The 19,771-nt window shown below is 31.3% G+C and overlaps 1 protein-coding gene across 4 annotated transcripts in view; it reads right to left on the reverse strand.

Annotated features, from left to right (window-relative positions):
* The window catches only part of Dmd (dystrophin), a 2,099,091-nt gene that overhangs the window by 1,278,492 nt on the left and 800,828 nt on the right, over positions 1-19,771 (reverse strand). For all 4 annotated transcript variants that reach the window (XM_047536255.1, XM_047536256.1, XM_047536254.1 and 1 more), the window contains exons 30-32: positions 13,634-13,795; positions 1,348-1,458; positions 784-957 (exon numbers count right to left, since the gene is read on the reverse strand). In XM_047536255.1, the coding sequence (XP_047392211.1) occupies positions 784-957; positions 1,348-1,458; positions 13,634-13,795 (447 nt within the window). The remainder of the gene's footprint in view (positions 1-783; positions 958-1,347; positions 1,459-13,633; positions 13,796-19,771) is intronic.

Consider the following 19,771-nt stretch of genomic DNA (forward strand, 5'->3'; position numbering starts at 1 on the left):
TAATAATATTTAGTGGTTCATTTTAGGTGAACTTATACCATGATTACCCCTAATACACACAGTTATAACAAAACTTATATTACTCTCCTAGACACCCTCACACTCCAGTTTTATGTTGTCAGAGGGATCATCTGACTTGGTGAATTTCTACTAATAGAAACAATAGGAAAAATTCCAAAGTCAAATTAAGATTTATGTTACAGTTTAGTTGTATCTTTCCTTGCCTTTTTATTTTATTTGCCTATAGCATTTCTCATTATATATTCAACACTAATATTCAAAGGAAAGCTATTACAATTTGGAATGAGAGTACCTGTGATATAATCTTGCTATGCCCTTCACAGTTATTTGTCTTTGTATACTCTTAGGTAATCCTTAGCCTTGAGAATTAGAGATGACTTGTGTACATCACTTAGCTTACTTGGCACCCATTATTTCTGAAATGGTATTAATATTGAAACTAGTGATGTAGTTGTTGCATACAGATTAATATGTTTCCTTTATGGATTTTCATTTAAAGATATGTACAAAGTTCCATAAGAATCACATAAAGACCTCTTTCGTATTCTGCATAGTCTTTAGCAGAATTATACATTCAGAAAAGACACCTAAAGGCATTTAAATGGTTCCTATTTCAATAAGAGTTACTGTCTCTCAATAGATGGCCAGTTTTTCATCTTAATCTTAAGCCTAAATAGTTTACTTATTGCAGTTATCTAAAAGCAATTTTCGTAATAAGGAACCTCAAGTGGTAGTTGGTTACTTGTTACCAGGTATACGTACCACACAATGATTTAACTGTGACTGTACTACTTCCTGTTCAACACTCTTTGTTTCCAACGCAGGCAAGTGCATCTTAACTTCATCTAAAATCATTTTACTTTCCTCTAGACGCTGCTCAAAATTGGCTGGTTTCTGGAATAATCGAAACTTCATGGAGACATCTTGCAATTTTTTCTGTAAAGAAAATGCAAGGAGGAACCAATTTAATTTTGCCTTCCATAAAATATCACTCACATATTTTTGTTAATGCATTTTCCTTCTTTCCTGGTTAAGTAGGAATGAAAGTAAACATATTTTCTAGAAATCATATAATACAAAGAGTACACACATTTGAGAAAATACAATGTTTTTCCTTAATCTGATATGAAGTAAACAGTAATCTGTTTACATATTTTATCTTTAAAATGCACAAAGCAAGAAAACCCACACAGAGAGGCATTGTAGTTTAGTTTATGAATAATGCTCTTAATATCAATGTTGCTAAAAATCAAGTTGTCTAGTACAGACTACAGTGTTTTAATGTGTAAATAAAACAAGATCCTTAGTTTATGCAATAAAATATACCTGTGCAACATCAATTTGGGATAGAACTCTTTGGGTAGCCTCCTTCCCCTGGTTATGTTTCTTCATTTCTTCTAAACTGATCTCATGACTTGTCAATTCCGACTGGATTTTCTGTTGGGAGAACAGCATTATTGGTTAGCAAACTCTAAATGCTACTACAAAAGAAAATGAGAGGCTGGGGTTGTAGCTCAGTGGTAGAGCGCCTACCTAGTATGTATGAGGCACTCACTACCTAGTATGTATGAACACTGTGGTGTTCAAGCCTCAGCACCACATACAAATAAATAAATAAAAGTCCATCAACAACTAAAAAACTTTTTTTTTAAAAAAAGGAGAATTAACGTTCCATGAAGATCGAATTTAGAAACTCTCCTAAACCAAACTACAATGTATTCTTCTTTAAAATGACAGCAACTACTTTCTTGCCTACCATAAATTATAAAAAATGAAATGATTTATTACTCCTCTATTGGTATAATGAAAAATAAATGATCATTTTGACTAAATGATAACAGCCAGCTATGTCAGACATCATTCTCTATAGGGAATTTTCATTTATATCTAATATAATACTGTTTTATCTTTGAAATTACACCTAAATCTGACCAATGACAAGTTGTTAATATTTATAAATAAGCTGTTTTATAGGGAAAAATATATAATGAGAAATTTGCATGTAGATAATATTCCTTAATAGTGATCTTTAGACATTCTGTGACTTTTTTCATTTAAATTTCAGGGAAACTGTAGATCTTAAAAAGGGAAGTAAAATATGTCAACTGCCATTTCTTCTTGTGTGATAGACATTTAATAGTTTCCCACAGATAATCATTTATAAACTCTAAGTAACTATAAACTTTATTTCTACATTTTCTATATTCAGTAAGGACCTTAAAATTTCCACTCAATAGTATATCTTTATTTGACTTATGAATTATTAACCCAATTATAGGTATGTATCAAATCCTATAGTGTGCTGAAATCAAAACAGTATATTCATTCATTTCTTCCTGTCAGCTCCAGTAAAAATCAGTTAGTAGTCAAATTGTCCTAATTTAAAATACATTGCCAGATCATCATAAATAAGAAACTGTTAACATGTACCACAGTGCCCATAAAATTATCATGCAAAACAATTTGTATATTGCATATTAGTATAAAATAATTCATAACAATTAGTCAATTCTGATATATATTATTAGAAAATAACATCAGTTTTGCTTAGCAATTACCACAAAGCCCTGAACTGAGTAATGAAAATTATCCTAAAAAAATGGGCTCAGTAGTGGATAAGTTCCTTAGGATGTATGGTTACAAATTCTATACATATCTTATTATAATTCTGTAGTATATTGATGCTAATAATTACAAAGTTTAATCAATTATTAATTAGTTAAATAATTAAAATTCTGCCTTTAAATTATAGGTTAAAGTAAATGCATATTTTAATATATATTATTTTCATTGGTTGAGTATCATGTGTGGGAGATACTGATACATATTTATTCTTCAGAACCCATGTAACCTGGGGTTTAGGAATTGATCTGAACATATAATGATATTTTTAGAACAAGAAATACTGAAGAATCTACAAAATTTAGTGGGAGTATGTAGGTGGAGTGACACTTATGCAGGGGAGTTAAATGTTGCCACAGGGATGGTGGTAAAGTAGAAATCTGACTAGTAAACATTGCCAGGAGTAGTCGATGTTATGGAGACTTTATGGTCAGTACTTTTCAGCTATGAAATACTCAACCCCCCTCGAACATATGGGATATAACAACCAGGTCTGTGTCACATAATTCTGGCCATCATCAACTCATGGATAATTAGAACATTGAAAAACCCATGTGTACAGATACATTCATCAGATCTCCTCTAAAATATTTAGAACGAACAATAGAAAGTCTGGCCAAATTCTATGGATATTTAAAACTGTGTCATATATGCTATGGAACTGTGCTTAGGAAATTCTAACTTATGGTGCTGATTAAAAAATGCAAAATCTACTATCAGAAAGGCTGAACTGGAATATACTTCCCAAAGATGTCTGCAACTGTAGAACTCACAACATAAGCTCCTATCACCACTTTCCCATTAAGAAGTGGGTTTATTTCTTCAGTTCTTTAAATCTGAATTGGCTTTTGGACTGCCTGAAGCAATAGAATACATCTACTGCAGAGGTGATTCTCTGTCAGTTACAACAAAAGTCCTTAATTGACCTGATGGCTTCTGCTTCTGTCTTTTTGGAACCCTCACTTTCAGGGTGCTCTCTCTTGGAATCCGTCTAATATAGTATAGTATGTTCCATGAAGTCCAAGTCACATGAAGAGGTCATAGGTAAGTGCTTCAGTAAATAATATCAAGTGACCTTAGAGCAGACAACTGCTATCCATGTGAGTGAGTCACCTTGGGAGTCCAACCAGTTGAGTTTTCAGGTTCCTCTACTACCAGCTAACAACTAACTATAAACATATTAGAGACCCCAAGAGAGAACAATCCATTGGGGCCTTTTAAACACACAAAACCATTAGAGATAATGATGAATGGCTGTTACCAATGACCAAAACATGGGCCCTAGTCCCTTCCTGATTAAGTTTTTCTGTTGCCTATGACTTCCTTGAGAAATCCCAATATGCTTATGGCAAATCTCTATACCCAATTTCTTTGGCTTTAGTTATTTCAATTGTTTTACATGTACGTGGGAGTCCTAACTAACATACTGCATGTGCAAGGCAACATAATTTCTATCTTAAAAAAAGCATTTCTGGTTGAGGAAAAACAAGATGTGGAGACAAGGTACTAAAGAGTATGAGGAATTTGGCAGAAATATAACTGGAAATGTAGGTAGAATTCAAGAATTAAATGACTTTATATCCCAAATGAATGTCTTCTAGTATTTTGAAAATGAAGATACATTTTAAAATTTGAGACTATTAGAAATGAAAAACAATTTCAGTAAAGTTGCAGAACACAAAATCAGTAGCATTCCTATACACTACTAGTGAATTTGCTGAGAAGGAAATCATGAAAGCAATCTCATTCATGACAGCTACAAATTAAATAAAAACCTATTAATAAAATTAAACAAGGAAGTGAAGTACCTCTACAATGAAAATTACAAAACACTGATAAAAGAAAGGAGAAACAAAAAATGGAAAGACCTTCCATGTTAATGTATTAGAATAATATTAAGATGTCTATACTATGCAAAGCAATTTACATATGTAATGCAGTCTCCATAAAAATGCCTCAATAGTCTTCAGAGAACTAGAAAAAACAATTGTAGAATTACTAGAGAGTAGAAAGGGTATGGGGTGAGAGGGAGGGAGGAAGGAAAAAGGAAGATTGGATTGGATCACTGTACAATGAAGATATGTGTTGAAATATTACAAAGAACCCACATTAATATGTATGAATAATACATGTTAATCAAAAATGATTTTAAAAATAAACTGATCATAATTAGAAATGGTGTTACTGATAATACTTAAAGCAACTGAGTATGTGTCACTATCAATCAGAAATACTTTGAAATAAGCTCATTTTATTGATCACAAGAGATTATGTATTTATACGCCTATATACAGAAAGTTAAGGAGAGGGTGGCAATGTATCTTTGTATGATATGTATTTATTTCAATGTTTCAAACATTAAAGAGAAGTAGGAAGGGAGAGCAAGGGGAGACTCATGGCAAACATAGGCATTTAGGTGACATATAAAAAAAAGAGCACCCAAAAAAAAAAAAAAAACACAAAAACAACAAGGGAAAGTCTATTAGAAGAAGAAGATAACCAGGACAGAAAGAATACCATTTCAATCAAGTGATGTGAGAATTTTAAGAATGAGAGGGAGGCCAACCATTTAGTTTTGAGACAGGTCCAATGAGATAAGTAGTAATAAGGGTACATTAGCTAGTCACTGAGCACTGTAGTTGGAACAGTGTCAGTAGATAATGAGAGCTGAAATCAGATTTTCAAGGGCTAAAGCCTGATTAAGGATCAGGAAGCATTCTTATGAACACAATTGTAATGATTTTTGAAGACTCTGGACTCTACACATATTGAAATTCAGGTCAATCAGACTTGAATATCTTTTAAGGCTACATGAAGGCAGCCAGTGGGTAAAGTCATCTTTAAAATCTAAGAAGATAAGTGATTAGAAAAACTCTAAGGAAAGGAAGGGAACTGGAATAAAGAACAAGGGTCATATACAGTGGCAAATATTGACAGAAGAAAAAGTAGCACTTTTTCAGAAGCCAAAAGACAAAATTTTTGATGTGGAGAGGCAAGAAGTTGAATTCTTCTTACTTAATGCTCTTGAGTAATTAGATTGGAATAGCATTAGGAGAAATAAGGATGTAGGTCTCAGGGTTCTGACTTGTCACGTTGGACAAAGCACTAAACCATTCTGAGCCTCAGTTTTCTCATCTCCAAAAATGATAATGACAAGCCAGCAATGAGGCTTGATCAGAATGATTAGGCAACACAACTGGAAATTTTTCATAAATTTAATATACCAAAAGAGTAGATGAGGTACTTTATGTAAAAATATCTGTTCAATGTTTGTTCAAGTTTTATTCAAAAATTGTAAGTGATGTTACATATTTCCTTATAAGGATGAGACCTTTCCTATATCCTAATCAAATTAATGTAAGCATTTACAATGTTTATTTACAAATGAGGGTAGACATGTTGACATACCCAAGTAAACATAGCTAGGAAGTAAACTCAATTCCATTTAAACAATTATATTGACTCTTAAATAATAATTTAAAAATAAATGTATCTCCCATATGGACATGTATCACATAAAAGTAGAATGCAATCTTACTTGCATATCAATAACATTTAGTTAATTCAATTAACAAATTTTTCAGCATGTACTACTCAATTTCACATAGTGAGAAAAACAGTCTTTTAACCCAGGTAAGCAGAATGGAGATATATAAGGAGTTCACAAAGCAGAAATATATATGATAAAAATTATGCTATGCAAAGAGAACATAAATGTTAATATTAACTGTATAATCTGGTAAAATTTTACGATGCTTGCATAAATGAAACTGTATATGGCTGTGAAGGGGTTTTGGCAGGGTACAGAATAAGATAATGTGATCTCAATCCAGGCAGTGAGAATCACACAAGCAAAGATGGGGTTTCAGATATGAAGAGTATGGATGTATATAGTTTTATGGAAGGAAATACTGAATGTGGGAAGAGTAAGAATTATTATTTAGAGGAAGAATTAGTGTGAATTTATCAAACCTACAATCAATCATTTAATTTTCTATGTTTAGATTATACTGGTTTTTCTTAAAGACTGTCCCTCAAGATTCTGGAAGCTTGGTATTACAAAGCAAAGCAAAGACAACTTGAGAGATAATTGAGATACAGGTCTCCTGATGTTAGATTTCACACTTTCCCAAATGAATCGAACTGGTTTCATGACTCATAAACAATAGAAATAGTAAATTTCAACAGAAACATAGTAAAAGTAGCAAACTGAGATTATTGATAGAAAACAACTATGTATGGTCTAACAGGAATTCTCAGTCTACTACCTTTCAGAATAACTAAATATTTTCATAAAAGTAATATAAAGCCAATTATATTATCTTGCTATTGCAAAAAACCTAAAATACATGTTATCATACAGTAAGCATGTTCATAATTAACACTACACATGCAAAGTTGAAAGGAAAAAAATTGTATTGAACATAACCTTTTTTTATTAAAGATGGCAAAGGGAAAAATTATAGAACAAAAAATTTATCAAACATCGATGATATTTCCAATATAGCACTTTACAATTAACTGAGCTGAGAGCAGAGCTCTTTATGTTTTATCCCATCAGCTCATTCTCATATATCAAATTAATGACAGAGTGGCAAGCAAAATTAAGCTGTACCTGGCTAAAATATTTAATTGAATAAAGGAAACTATCAAATAACCATTGGAGCTTTTGTAATGTCAAAGAAAGAAAATGATTCTAGAGAAAACAACAAAATATTTCAGAAAGAAAAATATTAAAAGACATCAGGATGAGACAATTTAATTATTAATGAAATATAGTACTCTCGGATTAGCAATTTTGAAAAAGCCATTTTGAAATTGCATTCTCAAGAAGAGGAAAAGTTCACATATAACACATACAAAATTAGAGGAAAATGTAGTCACAAATTTCGGATGACTGCATTTTCAAACATGGGAACATTGCAAAACATGTAACTGTGATCATGGGCATATTATTCCTTAAAATTTCATATTATGCTTCATAATAACTTGACAAGTAATAAAAGAAGAAATTCACACAACTTTTTATCAGCACTTGTAAAAAAATTCCTAAATTGATTAGAGAAATTAGAGAGAATACTACCTAGGAATTAAATTTTAGATCCATTATGTCCATTTGCACTCAGACCCCATTCTTACCTCCAACCTCAACCATTAATCTAGGCTGTCCAAATATTCTCTTAAACACAACTAATTGATACATATACTCCATTTGGCAGTTGTAATGATCAAATAAAATTATGTGGATGCTTTGAAACATTAGACATTAGACATTCACATGTCTAATTTTTCCTTGAAAAATATGTAATACAGGGAGAGGCTGGAGTATATGATTCACATTAATCATTACTTTTCATGTGAAAAATTACACTTTGTACATTTATATTTTGGAAATGCTTCCAAAGGTCTGAACTTTGGCAATATCATAAGTCACTATGACAAGGTGCCATAATACTATTAAGTTCCATTACAAAAATAGTTTTCAATGGTTATGGTAAACTCAGCTGGCCAGCAACTTCTTAATATTGATCTTTCTTCTGTGTTCTCTTGTGAGCTGCAAAATGGCAAGGACCATTTTGGGTTTATTCGCTGTTTAAAATTTTCATATTACCTATTACATTTCTCTGACGAAATTAGTAACTAATCCTGTGTGGAACTCAGTAGATTTTTCTGAATATTCATTGAATATCTGCTAGGTGACCTTAGCCTCTTATAGTTGAACATTGGTAGAGGGGAATGCAGGTGGACAAAGAAAACAACTAAAAAGCAAATTAGAGATAATATTTCATATAATAAGTGTTAAAAGAACAAAAAAAAGCAAATTGTGGCATGAAAAGTGTTATCTGGATATGCATTTTGGATTAATAATTCTCTGTAACTTATTCTGTTTTTTATATGAGAAACTGAGAAAATACATTGAATCTGAATTTCCTCAAAATATAGAATACTGGGAGAATCTGCACTGTGACTATAGTGTGAAGCTTCTAGTTTCCTCTTTGTATTTAGAATTTGTGAAGATATTTTTTACAATAAGATACTATAATTTAATTGTAGACCTAGTATGTACACTTCTGAGTTTATAATATAAAATGCACATTTCTTTACCATAATTTCTGAGAGGACATAATACTATAGAGTTCTTCTTAGTCCATGATGTATGGAATTCATCTAATCTTTTGCATCTTCTCCAATTCTTCCTTAAAATTATTTTCACACAATTAAACTTGTCAAATAAAAACATTCATTCTAAGTTGGCAAGTAATCACTTCTATATATTAACACATAGGGGTAATAGGTAGTGTTAGGGCAGATTTGAAGTAAACTGCACAAGATTTACCATTGTATCTACTTTTACAGATAAGGAAATTACTTCTGCCAGGGCTATATGGTTAGAAATACTTGGGTCCAAATCTCTGTGTAGTTCCCCACTTTCTTCTTCTTTGGATAATTATAACATGAACTCAATCTAATAGACCCAAACCTGCATTTATGTCTTTATTTTTTAAGCCATTCATTTTGATATTGTCAAATATTTACATATAAGTATGCTCAAGTATATTCAATGTGAGTTAATATTTTTAGCTTCTATAAACATAAGACCCCAATTATGAATTCTTCCAATGTGGAAGCTAATGTAATCAGGATAAATCAACCGCTTATTTTGGTTTAAAAATTTTATTTTCTATTTACTGATACTAAATGGGAGGAAAAAGAAATGGAAGGAAGAAATTGGGTCTGCAGTGGATACCCTGGGATACCAAATGTCCCAGTGTGGCAAATGAAATATTAGCACCAATTTTCTAATTTATTTTGAGTTCTTATTCTTACATAATAATCTGTTTTTTAATTGGTCTATTTTCCTTCCTTGATTCATGCACATAAATCTGTATGGGAGATTACAAAATATGGGAACTGAAATAGGTGAAACACATGAAATAAAATAGTTAGGCTATTACAATTGCTGCTGGGCAACTCCCTGCTTCTTGCAATAATCTAACTAGAAGAGTTATATTCTCCTTTGCAGAATGTGCATCACCAACACATAATGATGTGGATAAATTTAACACTTGCCTGTGTTGGGTTGTTATTACATATCATTCTTACATTCAAAAACTGAAATTACTGCAAAAGGAGAAAAAGTGAGTTGAAGTATTTTTGTAATTTCAAGAATTAAAGACATGTGAGTAGCTATTTAAACCTAATTATCAGTGACCTCTAAAATGATTTAGAGGCCCATCCAAGTCAATTAGTACATTAACACATATTAGAAAAAATGAAAATGAGAAAAATACACTGAGTTCAATCTAAAATATCCTTACTGAAAATGATGTTGGTTTAAAAGAATTTGTGAAGTAGATCTTTCCTGTATTTTTTACCTTCCCCCATTTCTCATAAGAGTGAGAAGACAATTGAAAAGGAGAGAAAATCATTAGTAGATTATCACTCTTACTTCCTTTCATTGACATCTTGATTCAGCCATGGGTGAGGGAGAGTTTCTAAAACTTAGGATGAATGAGTATACCAACTCTGACTTGATTGGTGTAGCCTGGATACTTGATTTTTGGCATCTCAGATGCCAAAACTTAAACTGTGCTTCAGTATATAGTTCTGGAAAATTGAGGCATACACAGTCTAATTCATGACATGTATTTATTAGTAGTTATATAATTTGGTGATTTTATTTTTACATTTGTTTCAAAGAAATGCACATTTTTATATTTTTAATCATATTAGTTTTAAACTAGTTCTTCAGATTCTGGTTTCTAATCTAGAAGATATATTTCTAGATGTATAAATATTTGCCTATGTGTTTTATTCCACTTCAATCAATACATTACCACTTTAATTTTGTACTTTAATAAAATTTGGCAAGTGAGCTGGCACTGAGCAGCTGAGGCTACAATAATACCATTTAAGATTATGGTTTGGTTATGGGCTATTATTTGAAAGAAAATACTCATAGGTCATACTATGCTGATATTCTTGTAGTATGTAGTTTTATTGTCTAAGTGATTAAACTTTGCTTCCGTGAGCTCACATCTTTGCATAAAAAAGTAATTTTTTCAATCCAATTCAGAGACAAAGGGCCCAATCTTCTAATTATGCTAGATAACTTCTAATTAATCAGCACACTGAAGAAATGAGAAGCTCTTTTCTGTCATATAGTTAAAAAGTCAAATGTCAATGAAAGGAAATACCTTGGTTTATATCTACTTTTATAGATAATGAATATAACCATCAGGAAATTATAAATATGGCATATATTTTCTTAATGCTGCAGTATTTATATACCTGAGGATCTCAATCTTAAAAGGTAGGAAAAGGTGGATCTATTAACAGATTAAAACTGAATAGCAAAACTATCAGTGTACCACACGGTGGAGTCAGACATCCACAAATCTGTGCTATCAGTATTCACAGAAAATGTAGGCACATATTTAAAAGAGCACTAAATATGGCAATGTCATTCATTTTGTCCTGATTCTCAGAGATGAATTAACTATGCAATTTCTGAAAAGGGAAAGCAAAGCCATTTAATCTTTTAATTGGGAATAAAATTTTACCCACATTTAAAGAAAAACATTTTTGCTGCTGTTAATATAAAGCATTAAAATTTGCATCTATTGTGTATGTGTGTCATAAACACACAGTTTGAAAAATAACATATGGGTGGCATTCTAAGTGGGTCCTGTATCTGACACACTGTGATTAAGTTATTATCTCACAAACAACTTTTTTACTCTCTAATTCTTTCTTACATGGGAGTTTTCAATTCAGCTTTAGGAAATGTAATCCTTGAAGTAAATCTGAGTATTGATAACTGTCCTAGGAAATAATCATTTATTCTCATCTTAAATTGAATCCTTGGAGAAGAAGAACGTTTCAATAGCTTTTGGATGGCTTGCATTTCCCAATATTATATATTGCCACTTGGGGGATTTAATGTCAAAAAGTATCTTGAAAATGCCAGTGCAACCAGAAATATATGGAAAATGGATTTGAGCTTCTTAAGTAAATATACTTAAATTTACCTATGTACTGTTTGGCTGCAAGTTCTTTTCAACTGCAATATTTAATACTGTTTATTATAAAATTTTTGAGAGTGTAAAATATATTAAAACTAGTATATCATATTCATGCTTATAAAACCATGAATTCATATCTAAATAAAATAACACACACAGGGTCCTATACCCTAAGCTTTATGGCTAAAGAAAAAAGTTTCCCAAAGTCCCCATTTTTCTTCTAAGAAAAAAAAAAAGTTTTAGTCTATTTTGGATTTGCTACCTGTTTTCATTCTCAAACTTCACAATTAAGTCTTCATATATTTTAAAGTATAAATTTATAATTTTAATATTTAATATTTATTCTGATAATTTTTTCCTAATTTCCATTCAGAAAGTTTTGAGCATTCTTTCATTAAACATTCCTTTAAGGTCATATCACTAAATTGTAAAAAAGTACAATTATTTCTTTGTATTTAGTTTATAATTGTGAATTCCTTCTCAATTCAGCTAATGGTTTCTTATTTCTATCTTGCATTTAACTAAGATCTGACTATAAAATTTTCTATGTGAGTTAAATTGGGATAGTATTAGGAAGATTTAATCTTAGACAACTTGACTAGACTTTTGCATTTTTAAAAAAATATAGAGACTAGATATATTAAGATCCTCAGTCATGTTTAATACTATCCTCAATTTGTACTACTGTATTTACTCTTGCTGCCCCAGTGAAAACCTAAAATGAGGAGGTTTTTTTATTTGTTGTTTTGTTTTGTTTTTTTAATCAGGATTTCCCTATACTTCCCTTTTTTTCATCCTATTTGCAGTGGTGTGCAGTCCATAAGGAATTCCTTTGCTCTAGACCTTTTGCGCCTACCAAAACTACCTGTACTTTTCCCCACATTCTGCACAATTTTCTAGGTCAAACACAGACAATATGGTAAACTAACCCATGCTTTTATGTCCATTGATGCCTTGGGTACCAACTTCACTGTGATTCAATGCACTGTAACTGCCCTGTAACCATCATTTATAAATCAAGTATTTTATCCCAAAACTGATTTTAAAGTGAGAAACTTCAGGTATCTCCACCAGTCAGTGCAGAGAGGGCTTTTAGAATTTGTAGATTACTTTCTAATGCCATGGATATCAATGCATGTATATTTAAGTTACACTTGGCTCCTACTTTCATAATATGTACATAATATTCAAATAGTAGCTACATTACTTTACTACCACACGATTCTAAATACATTTGGTAAATAATACCTATGATACTTTACAAGCATTTAAAAGTTATTTTGAAATAAAAATTTAACAGTTAAAAAATACTTCCCAAGGTGAAAGAAAATTTAGATATGACATAAATTTACTCATTTTAAATTCAACTTAGATTTGTTTTCATTATTATTTTAATTCTCATTCTACAAAATTTGGTTAAATACATTCCACAATTTGGATTAAGTATGAGTGAATGTTTCAGTGTGTCCATATGAGTATATCCATCATGATCAAGAGTGATAAGATGCAAAATTATCTAATTTGGTGCTATTAACTACTTGCAATACATTAGCATAAAACCAGAAGTCATATGACTTATAATCCCATGATAACAAAGATGACTTATGATTTCATAATAACAAAATGTTTGAGACTACTTTGAGTACCATAAAGATATTTTCTTTATCATCTACATTACTATGGTTTCTATCTTTAGCATAGTTTGAAGACATGGATAAATGCCAGATCTCAAGGTCCCTGCCTTTTAAGTACCTCTATTTCAAATTCTTATTACATTGAAAGGTAAATTTCACAGTACTAATCTAGACCTCTATTACCTCTTACCTCCAAATAGTAAACCCAGTCAATCAAATCAACCCTCTGTAAAATTAGTTAAATAATCATTAAGTTAGAAATTCAGCAACATTCTGTTTGGAGAATAAAAATGAAAGAAGCGAAGCTCATTCCCATTTAGTTGTACTTGCCTGTGCTTCCTGAGGCATTTGAGCTGCGTCCACTTTGTCAGCAATATAAGCTGCCAACTGCTTGTCAATGAATGCAAGGGATTCCTGAATTAAGTGTAAGGATTTTTCAATCTCCTGGGCAGACTGGATACTCTGTTCAAGCAACTTTTGCCTCCTCACGGCCTAAAGAGAAGAAATTAGAATGAATCAGTCAAATGTCTACTCTTGGTGATTTTTCTGCAGTCCTACTGCACAGTAAATGAAGATTCTAGACTTCCACATCACCTTTTTGTAAGATAGATTTCTCAGCTTCCTGCCACTCATTCAGCTCCGCTTATAAAAATAAGAAAATTAAAAGAAAGAAAAATTAGCACATAGAACTAAAAACCAGGAATCTCAGCAGGAAAAAAAAAACCACAGGATCATGTACATCAAGGAAAGAAGCTGGAAAAAACATTAGCAAAATCATCTCAGCCACTGCAATCTGTCGTTCTCAGGCTGAATGTTCTTCCTGATCTCATTATATAGTTCAAGAGATTTGGTTTACTTAGAATAGGGTCATCGTCATCACAATCCAATTCAAGACAGATAATCCACTTCCACCGGTGAGACACATATACAATCTGTTCAGAATCGGCTCCTATTCAAAAAGAGAATTTTAGATAACCATCTGGTTAAGGATTTGTTTGGAGTACTATTTCAACCAGCTTTGGATGGTTGTCCCCCCACTGCTTTTTTCTTTCACAATGTGGAATATGGAAATTGTTTGTACAGCAGTAATGTGTGTTACTGCTTAAGAAGAATAAATAATAAGTAATCCTAATATAGCTGCAATTAATTTTGATTGTTACTATAAGTATGATTAGGATAAATTAACACTTTTCAAGTATAAATAGCATGTTGAACGGATTGCAAAGTCTCCCTTCAAGGATCTGTTCACCTTTATAAAAAATAGTTTTAGAAGTATAGAACAAGGTAGACTACTAACTGGTAATTCATTAAGTCATGTATCATATAGTATATGAGGCATAAGCCTGATCACCTGGTACAACATAAATCTCCTTCCCAAAGACTACCATTGGGATTTTAAAAATGATCTTTGTTTTTATATTATACACAGAATATTAGATATTATATAAATAATATAAATGTTGGTTCTTAAGCATAAAAGATATTCACCAAAGCCAATTTAGTATACAGTGTTGCTTGAGAAATAATAAAGTTGAAGGGATCCTGGACTAAGGGAAAAGGAAACTGTTGTTTGATGGTGCAGTGGGAAGAGAGCTTTCCCATTTTTTTTTCTACTGAACCATAAATCTTAACTTCAAGATGGTATCTTAGACTTCCCTTTCTTCTCATTCCCCTCATACTCAGCTTCGGTTAAACCCTGCATGCTGCCACACTCAACACTGCATTGTTCCTATACCTTGAAAATATTTCTTTATTTCATCATTTTCCAATTACTCTAATTGAGATCATTACCATACCTTTCCTCAAACATGGAACCTGTCTCTTGGCTAGTATCTTAACTTCCCACAGCCCACTTGTAAAAGAGTGTGTTCCCTTGAAAATGAAATTATGACTCTCTGGTTAAAATACTCTAATAATTCTTTTTCCCCATAGGATAAAGTTTTATTTCTTATTATGGATTAAAAGTTTCTTCATGTTATAGTGCATGCCAATATTTTCTATTTCCTGCTTTAGATAAAAATAAAGATATTTTATTTTTCATTTCTTAACATATATTATCTACCTCTTGATTCTTGACCTTTAAAATGTTGTTTCCTTTTCCTAGAACAATCTCATACTCGACTTTCTTTAATTGTTAATTTATATTTGTCTTCTGACTCTTGCCACAGAAATTAAGAACATCTCCAGATGCCTTTCCAGAAGTGCTCTCATTTTAGGGAGATACTTCTATGCTCTCCTTGAATTTTATTGATTTTTGCAAAGTAAAAATTGTATATATTTATGGTATATATTTTCATATACAAATGGGGTATAGAATGGCCAGATTAAGGTACTGAACACATGCATTATCACATATACTTGTCATTCTCATGTTCTCTATTGTACTTTGTATTTGCTTTAAAAATTGCCAAGCAATGTTGTAATTTCCCATTAATTGTGTGCATTGATTTCCGACTGTAAACTCTAATCTGGTCAGGGATGTTGGAGTCATAATCATTGCTCAACATTATTTCCTAAAACAAAGCCCAATAGCTTTGTTTGTGATAGGATAAATGGTATAAAAAGGGGTCTTAATGGGAAAATTTTTCAATCAATCTAAGTCCAAAATGAATTTTCAAAAGAAAAAATTATATAAAGGTCACCACCACTGGGAGAGAAATCCTTTGAAGAATAAATCTCTGTTATTTTTGTATGAAAAGTATCAGAATAGGATGGGGTATTATTTGAAGCAACATTTTTTCTATTCCTTTTAAAATATTCTATCCAAGATCAATGACCAAAACCTTGCCCTGTACTCTAATTCAAACATAGTTTCCTTTTTTTTCCAGTCAAAACTTCAACTAGAAGTTGCATCACATAATAATTCAGAAAACACTGCTCTGGCTATACTCAGAGCTTTCTGTATTGTAGAAGAGATTGTTTGTAGGCTACCCAGAGCTCCTCCAAAGAAATGGATCTCTAATGATAAAATGTCAGCATTGTGACAAGTGAATGGAGAAGCTTTCCAATCACACTATACAGTAATTGCCTGCTCAGGCATTGTTTAAATTTGATCCTTCATCTGGCTAAAAGTAAAAACAGTATACCCTTTAGTGCACATCTGTAGAATTTAAATGTATTGAATAGGGTATAATATCTTAATCCATATATCTAGCCTCAATCTTTAGAAATCTAACTTTTAATATTCATGAGATTATATGGGATGAAAGGCACAGTATGGCCTTAGAGATGATGGAAGAGATGTCCTCAGGTGAGTGGGTTTTTTGCTTGACCTGGCAGTCAATAAGTCTGATTGATTTATACAGATTCTTTGATTATCCCAGGCAGTGAAAGACCTGATGTCAATCCAAGCTTGCAGAATTCTTTGAATTAGTCATAGCATGAGCTGCCTTCTATTTCCAAACAGTTTATTAAGCAGACCCTGATGGGATGCCAGGTCTGCAAATGTTCTAGGACTCTATGACCACTTGACCTGTGCTGTCTCATTGAATGAAGTGGTAGACATCCTGAACCATAATAAATTTTTTGTTGTTATTCCAAAATAGTGCTGAAATGTTTTAAAATGTTATTCCTAATTTCCATTTTTTTTTTCAGTAGGGGAAATTAAACCCAGGGGAAGCTAAAACAAAATAAGGGGAAAAAGTGTGGTAGGGCCATGGGGGATCACATGAAAAGAGAACTGAGATCAGTGAAGTAGAGGAAGGCGGGTGAGAGGTAGGGGGAGGAAAGAGTAATGAAAAAAGGGAAGAATGGTGAAGTGAAATTGACCTAATTATGCTAGGTACACATATTATTATACCATGGTGTATTTATTAAGTACAAATTTTAAAAACTATCAATAAATAAAAGGAAGATCAATATAGGAGAGGAAGGGAAACAGGACAGGGAAGAGAGGAAGGAAAGGGGAAGTACTTGGGACTGAAGTGGAGCAAATTGTATTCCATGATTGTATGATTACATAAAAATTAACCCAAATATTATGTATCACTATAATGCACTAATAAAAATATTAGAAATAAAATATTATTTTATGTCTTTAGCTAATCACTCAATAATAAGGGAAATCAATCATACAGATAAAACAGCAAACATGAGGGGAATGGAACAAGAAAGACACTAAAAGACTGGTACTCAACAAAAATAAGGAAATAACTGAATCCTAGCAATTGGTTCCTAGGCAAAACTATAATAAAATTTTATTCCAATTATTTTTTCAAATCAAAGAAAACTAAGTAAAAATGTGAAAATGAAGAATTATTTTTCAAACAATTTTCTTATATAAAATAAAAATTTTAAAAAATGAAGTAACAAAATTTAATGACATTTGTTGGCAATGGAAAGTCATCTCCATGGTGAATTGATTGTTCCTTACATTTCCATTTTTAAAATAATGTGTTAATCTTTGTGTCACAATATTAAAAACACTTACATCAAAGTGTAGCATGCCTAAGAAACTGTAGAAGAATAAATTCTTCTTGTGAAATAAACAACTGAAAATTGGAACCAAAAATCAATTTTAAATGTGAATGCATGCTTAAAAATAGAGAAAAATTAGAAAAATTATCCAGTAATATTTTCCAAAAAATAATATTCCTGAAAGGAATTTATGTCCTATACCAATTAAACTCAATACAAAAGATATACTTTTTGCTTCATTTAGGAGATGATGGGTAATGTCATGATGCTTATGAACTACAAATGTGAATGTTTTCACTACTAAAATAGAATCTGGTGAGAAAATAATTATAAATTTCTGTTTTTTCCTTACAAATAAGATTTCTTGCTAGTAGCAAATACTTATTAAGCACATCATATTTTAAAGAACTAAAATATGCACACAGTCTCTCTATATAGGAAGACTGCAACCAAAGCAGTGACAAATTTTGTAGAATGCAAGGATAAAACATTTTTTAGCCAAATAGAAAAAGTGGAAAATCCAACATTTCATGAGTTAATGTGAACAAGTTCTCTTGTCTAAAATTACCTAATACTGACTATAATTCTCTTCTAGGCTGCACATTCCACAAACTAACACACACACACATGTATCCAGGTACATATGTACACATATATACATGTACATACACATACTTATACACACACTTACATAAACATGCCTAAAACACTGTATACCTTTTATCTAGATATTATATATTATATATACATCTTATATTGGGTTTTATAGAGTATATACATTATACATATGCCTAATATAAACACATTATATAGTAAATAGACATTATTATATGTTTTATATATATATATATATATATATATATATATATATATATATATACATCTTATAAATCAATATACCAAAATAAAGAAATATACATGGGAAAGATAATTCACACTATTAATTAGTTTGAAACTATAAAAAATAGTTTTCTTTCAATATCTATGAGACATACAAGTGGGGATGATAGTGACTTGTCTTTTATTTAAATGAATATTTTTTTCTTGTTATGGCATTAGTTTGTGATGGCAAAACAGAAAAACAGAATTTTGATGACTAAGTTCTGATTGGGGAGAACTTGAAAAAAGGTTTCATCAGATATCTCCTTACTGTGGGATCTAATGTGGAGGGTTTAAGAATCAGATAAGTCTCATGGAATGGGAAGGATGAGTATGCCAAAGATGCACTGTGACTTCTTAGGACCTTTTACAAGCTTGTGTTTTTATCCAGTGATGTAATAGCGATCTTTTGAGTACCTATTATGTGCCAGATATCAGAGATGCTTGATTATTTATATTTTTTTCTTTTTAAATTAGCCAGTGCATCTAGGCTTAACATTATGAAATATACCATTTAATTCACCCTATGTCAACATTTTTTTTCTATAATGGGCTGTGAGTTCAAGAGATATGAGACTTCGGAGATGTGAATCTTCTCAGGAGTTGTAGCTTCTTGTGTGTTGTTTCAACTAATGAATAACAAAACAAACATAAGACTCCTTGTGAAGACATATCACTTGGGGATCTTTAAATTCCTATTTATTAATCTCTCTCTTTAGGAAATAAGGAACAGATATCAAATGATATTTTTAAAAAGTTGGAATATTGCTTATCATTTTGTAATAAAATAAACTATTTAAGTACTCATCAGTGTCATCTGGGTATATAAAAGGTTTTTATTTCCTGTATTGGTTTTTCTTTTCTTCTTAAAAATGAAATATTTTGGCTAATATTAAAATGAAGTCTATTTTCAGTGATTTCATTAGTAGATGAATTTCAAGACTAAGTACCAAATTCAGGTGATAATAGAGGAAAGCAAATACAAATTATTCAATTTGTTGCTTGGGGGACAGCATTAATTAGCTACCTCTGGAATATCCATTACTCTGCAGAATTTATAGCAAAAAGGAATATTTTCTTAACATGGAAAATGTCTGGTCATAGGAATCTATAAGAGATGTATTAAACAAAATCCTATTCATCTGGCTGTTCAGAAACTAAGAAGATCAATGG

The sequence above is a fragment of the Sciurus carolinensis genome, chromosome X (genome assembly GCF_902686445.1).
Source record: "Sciurus carolinensis chromosome X, mSciCar1.2, whole genome shotgun sequence".
NCBI classification, from domain to species: Eukaryota; Metazoa; Chordata; class Mammalia; order Rodentia; family Sciuridae; genus Sciurus; species Sciurus carolinensis.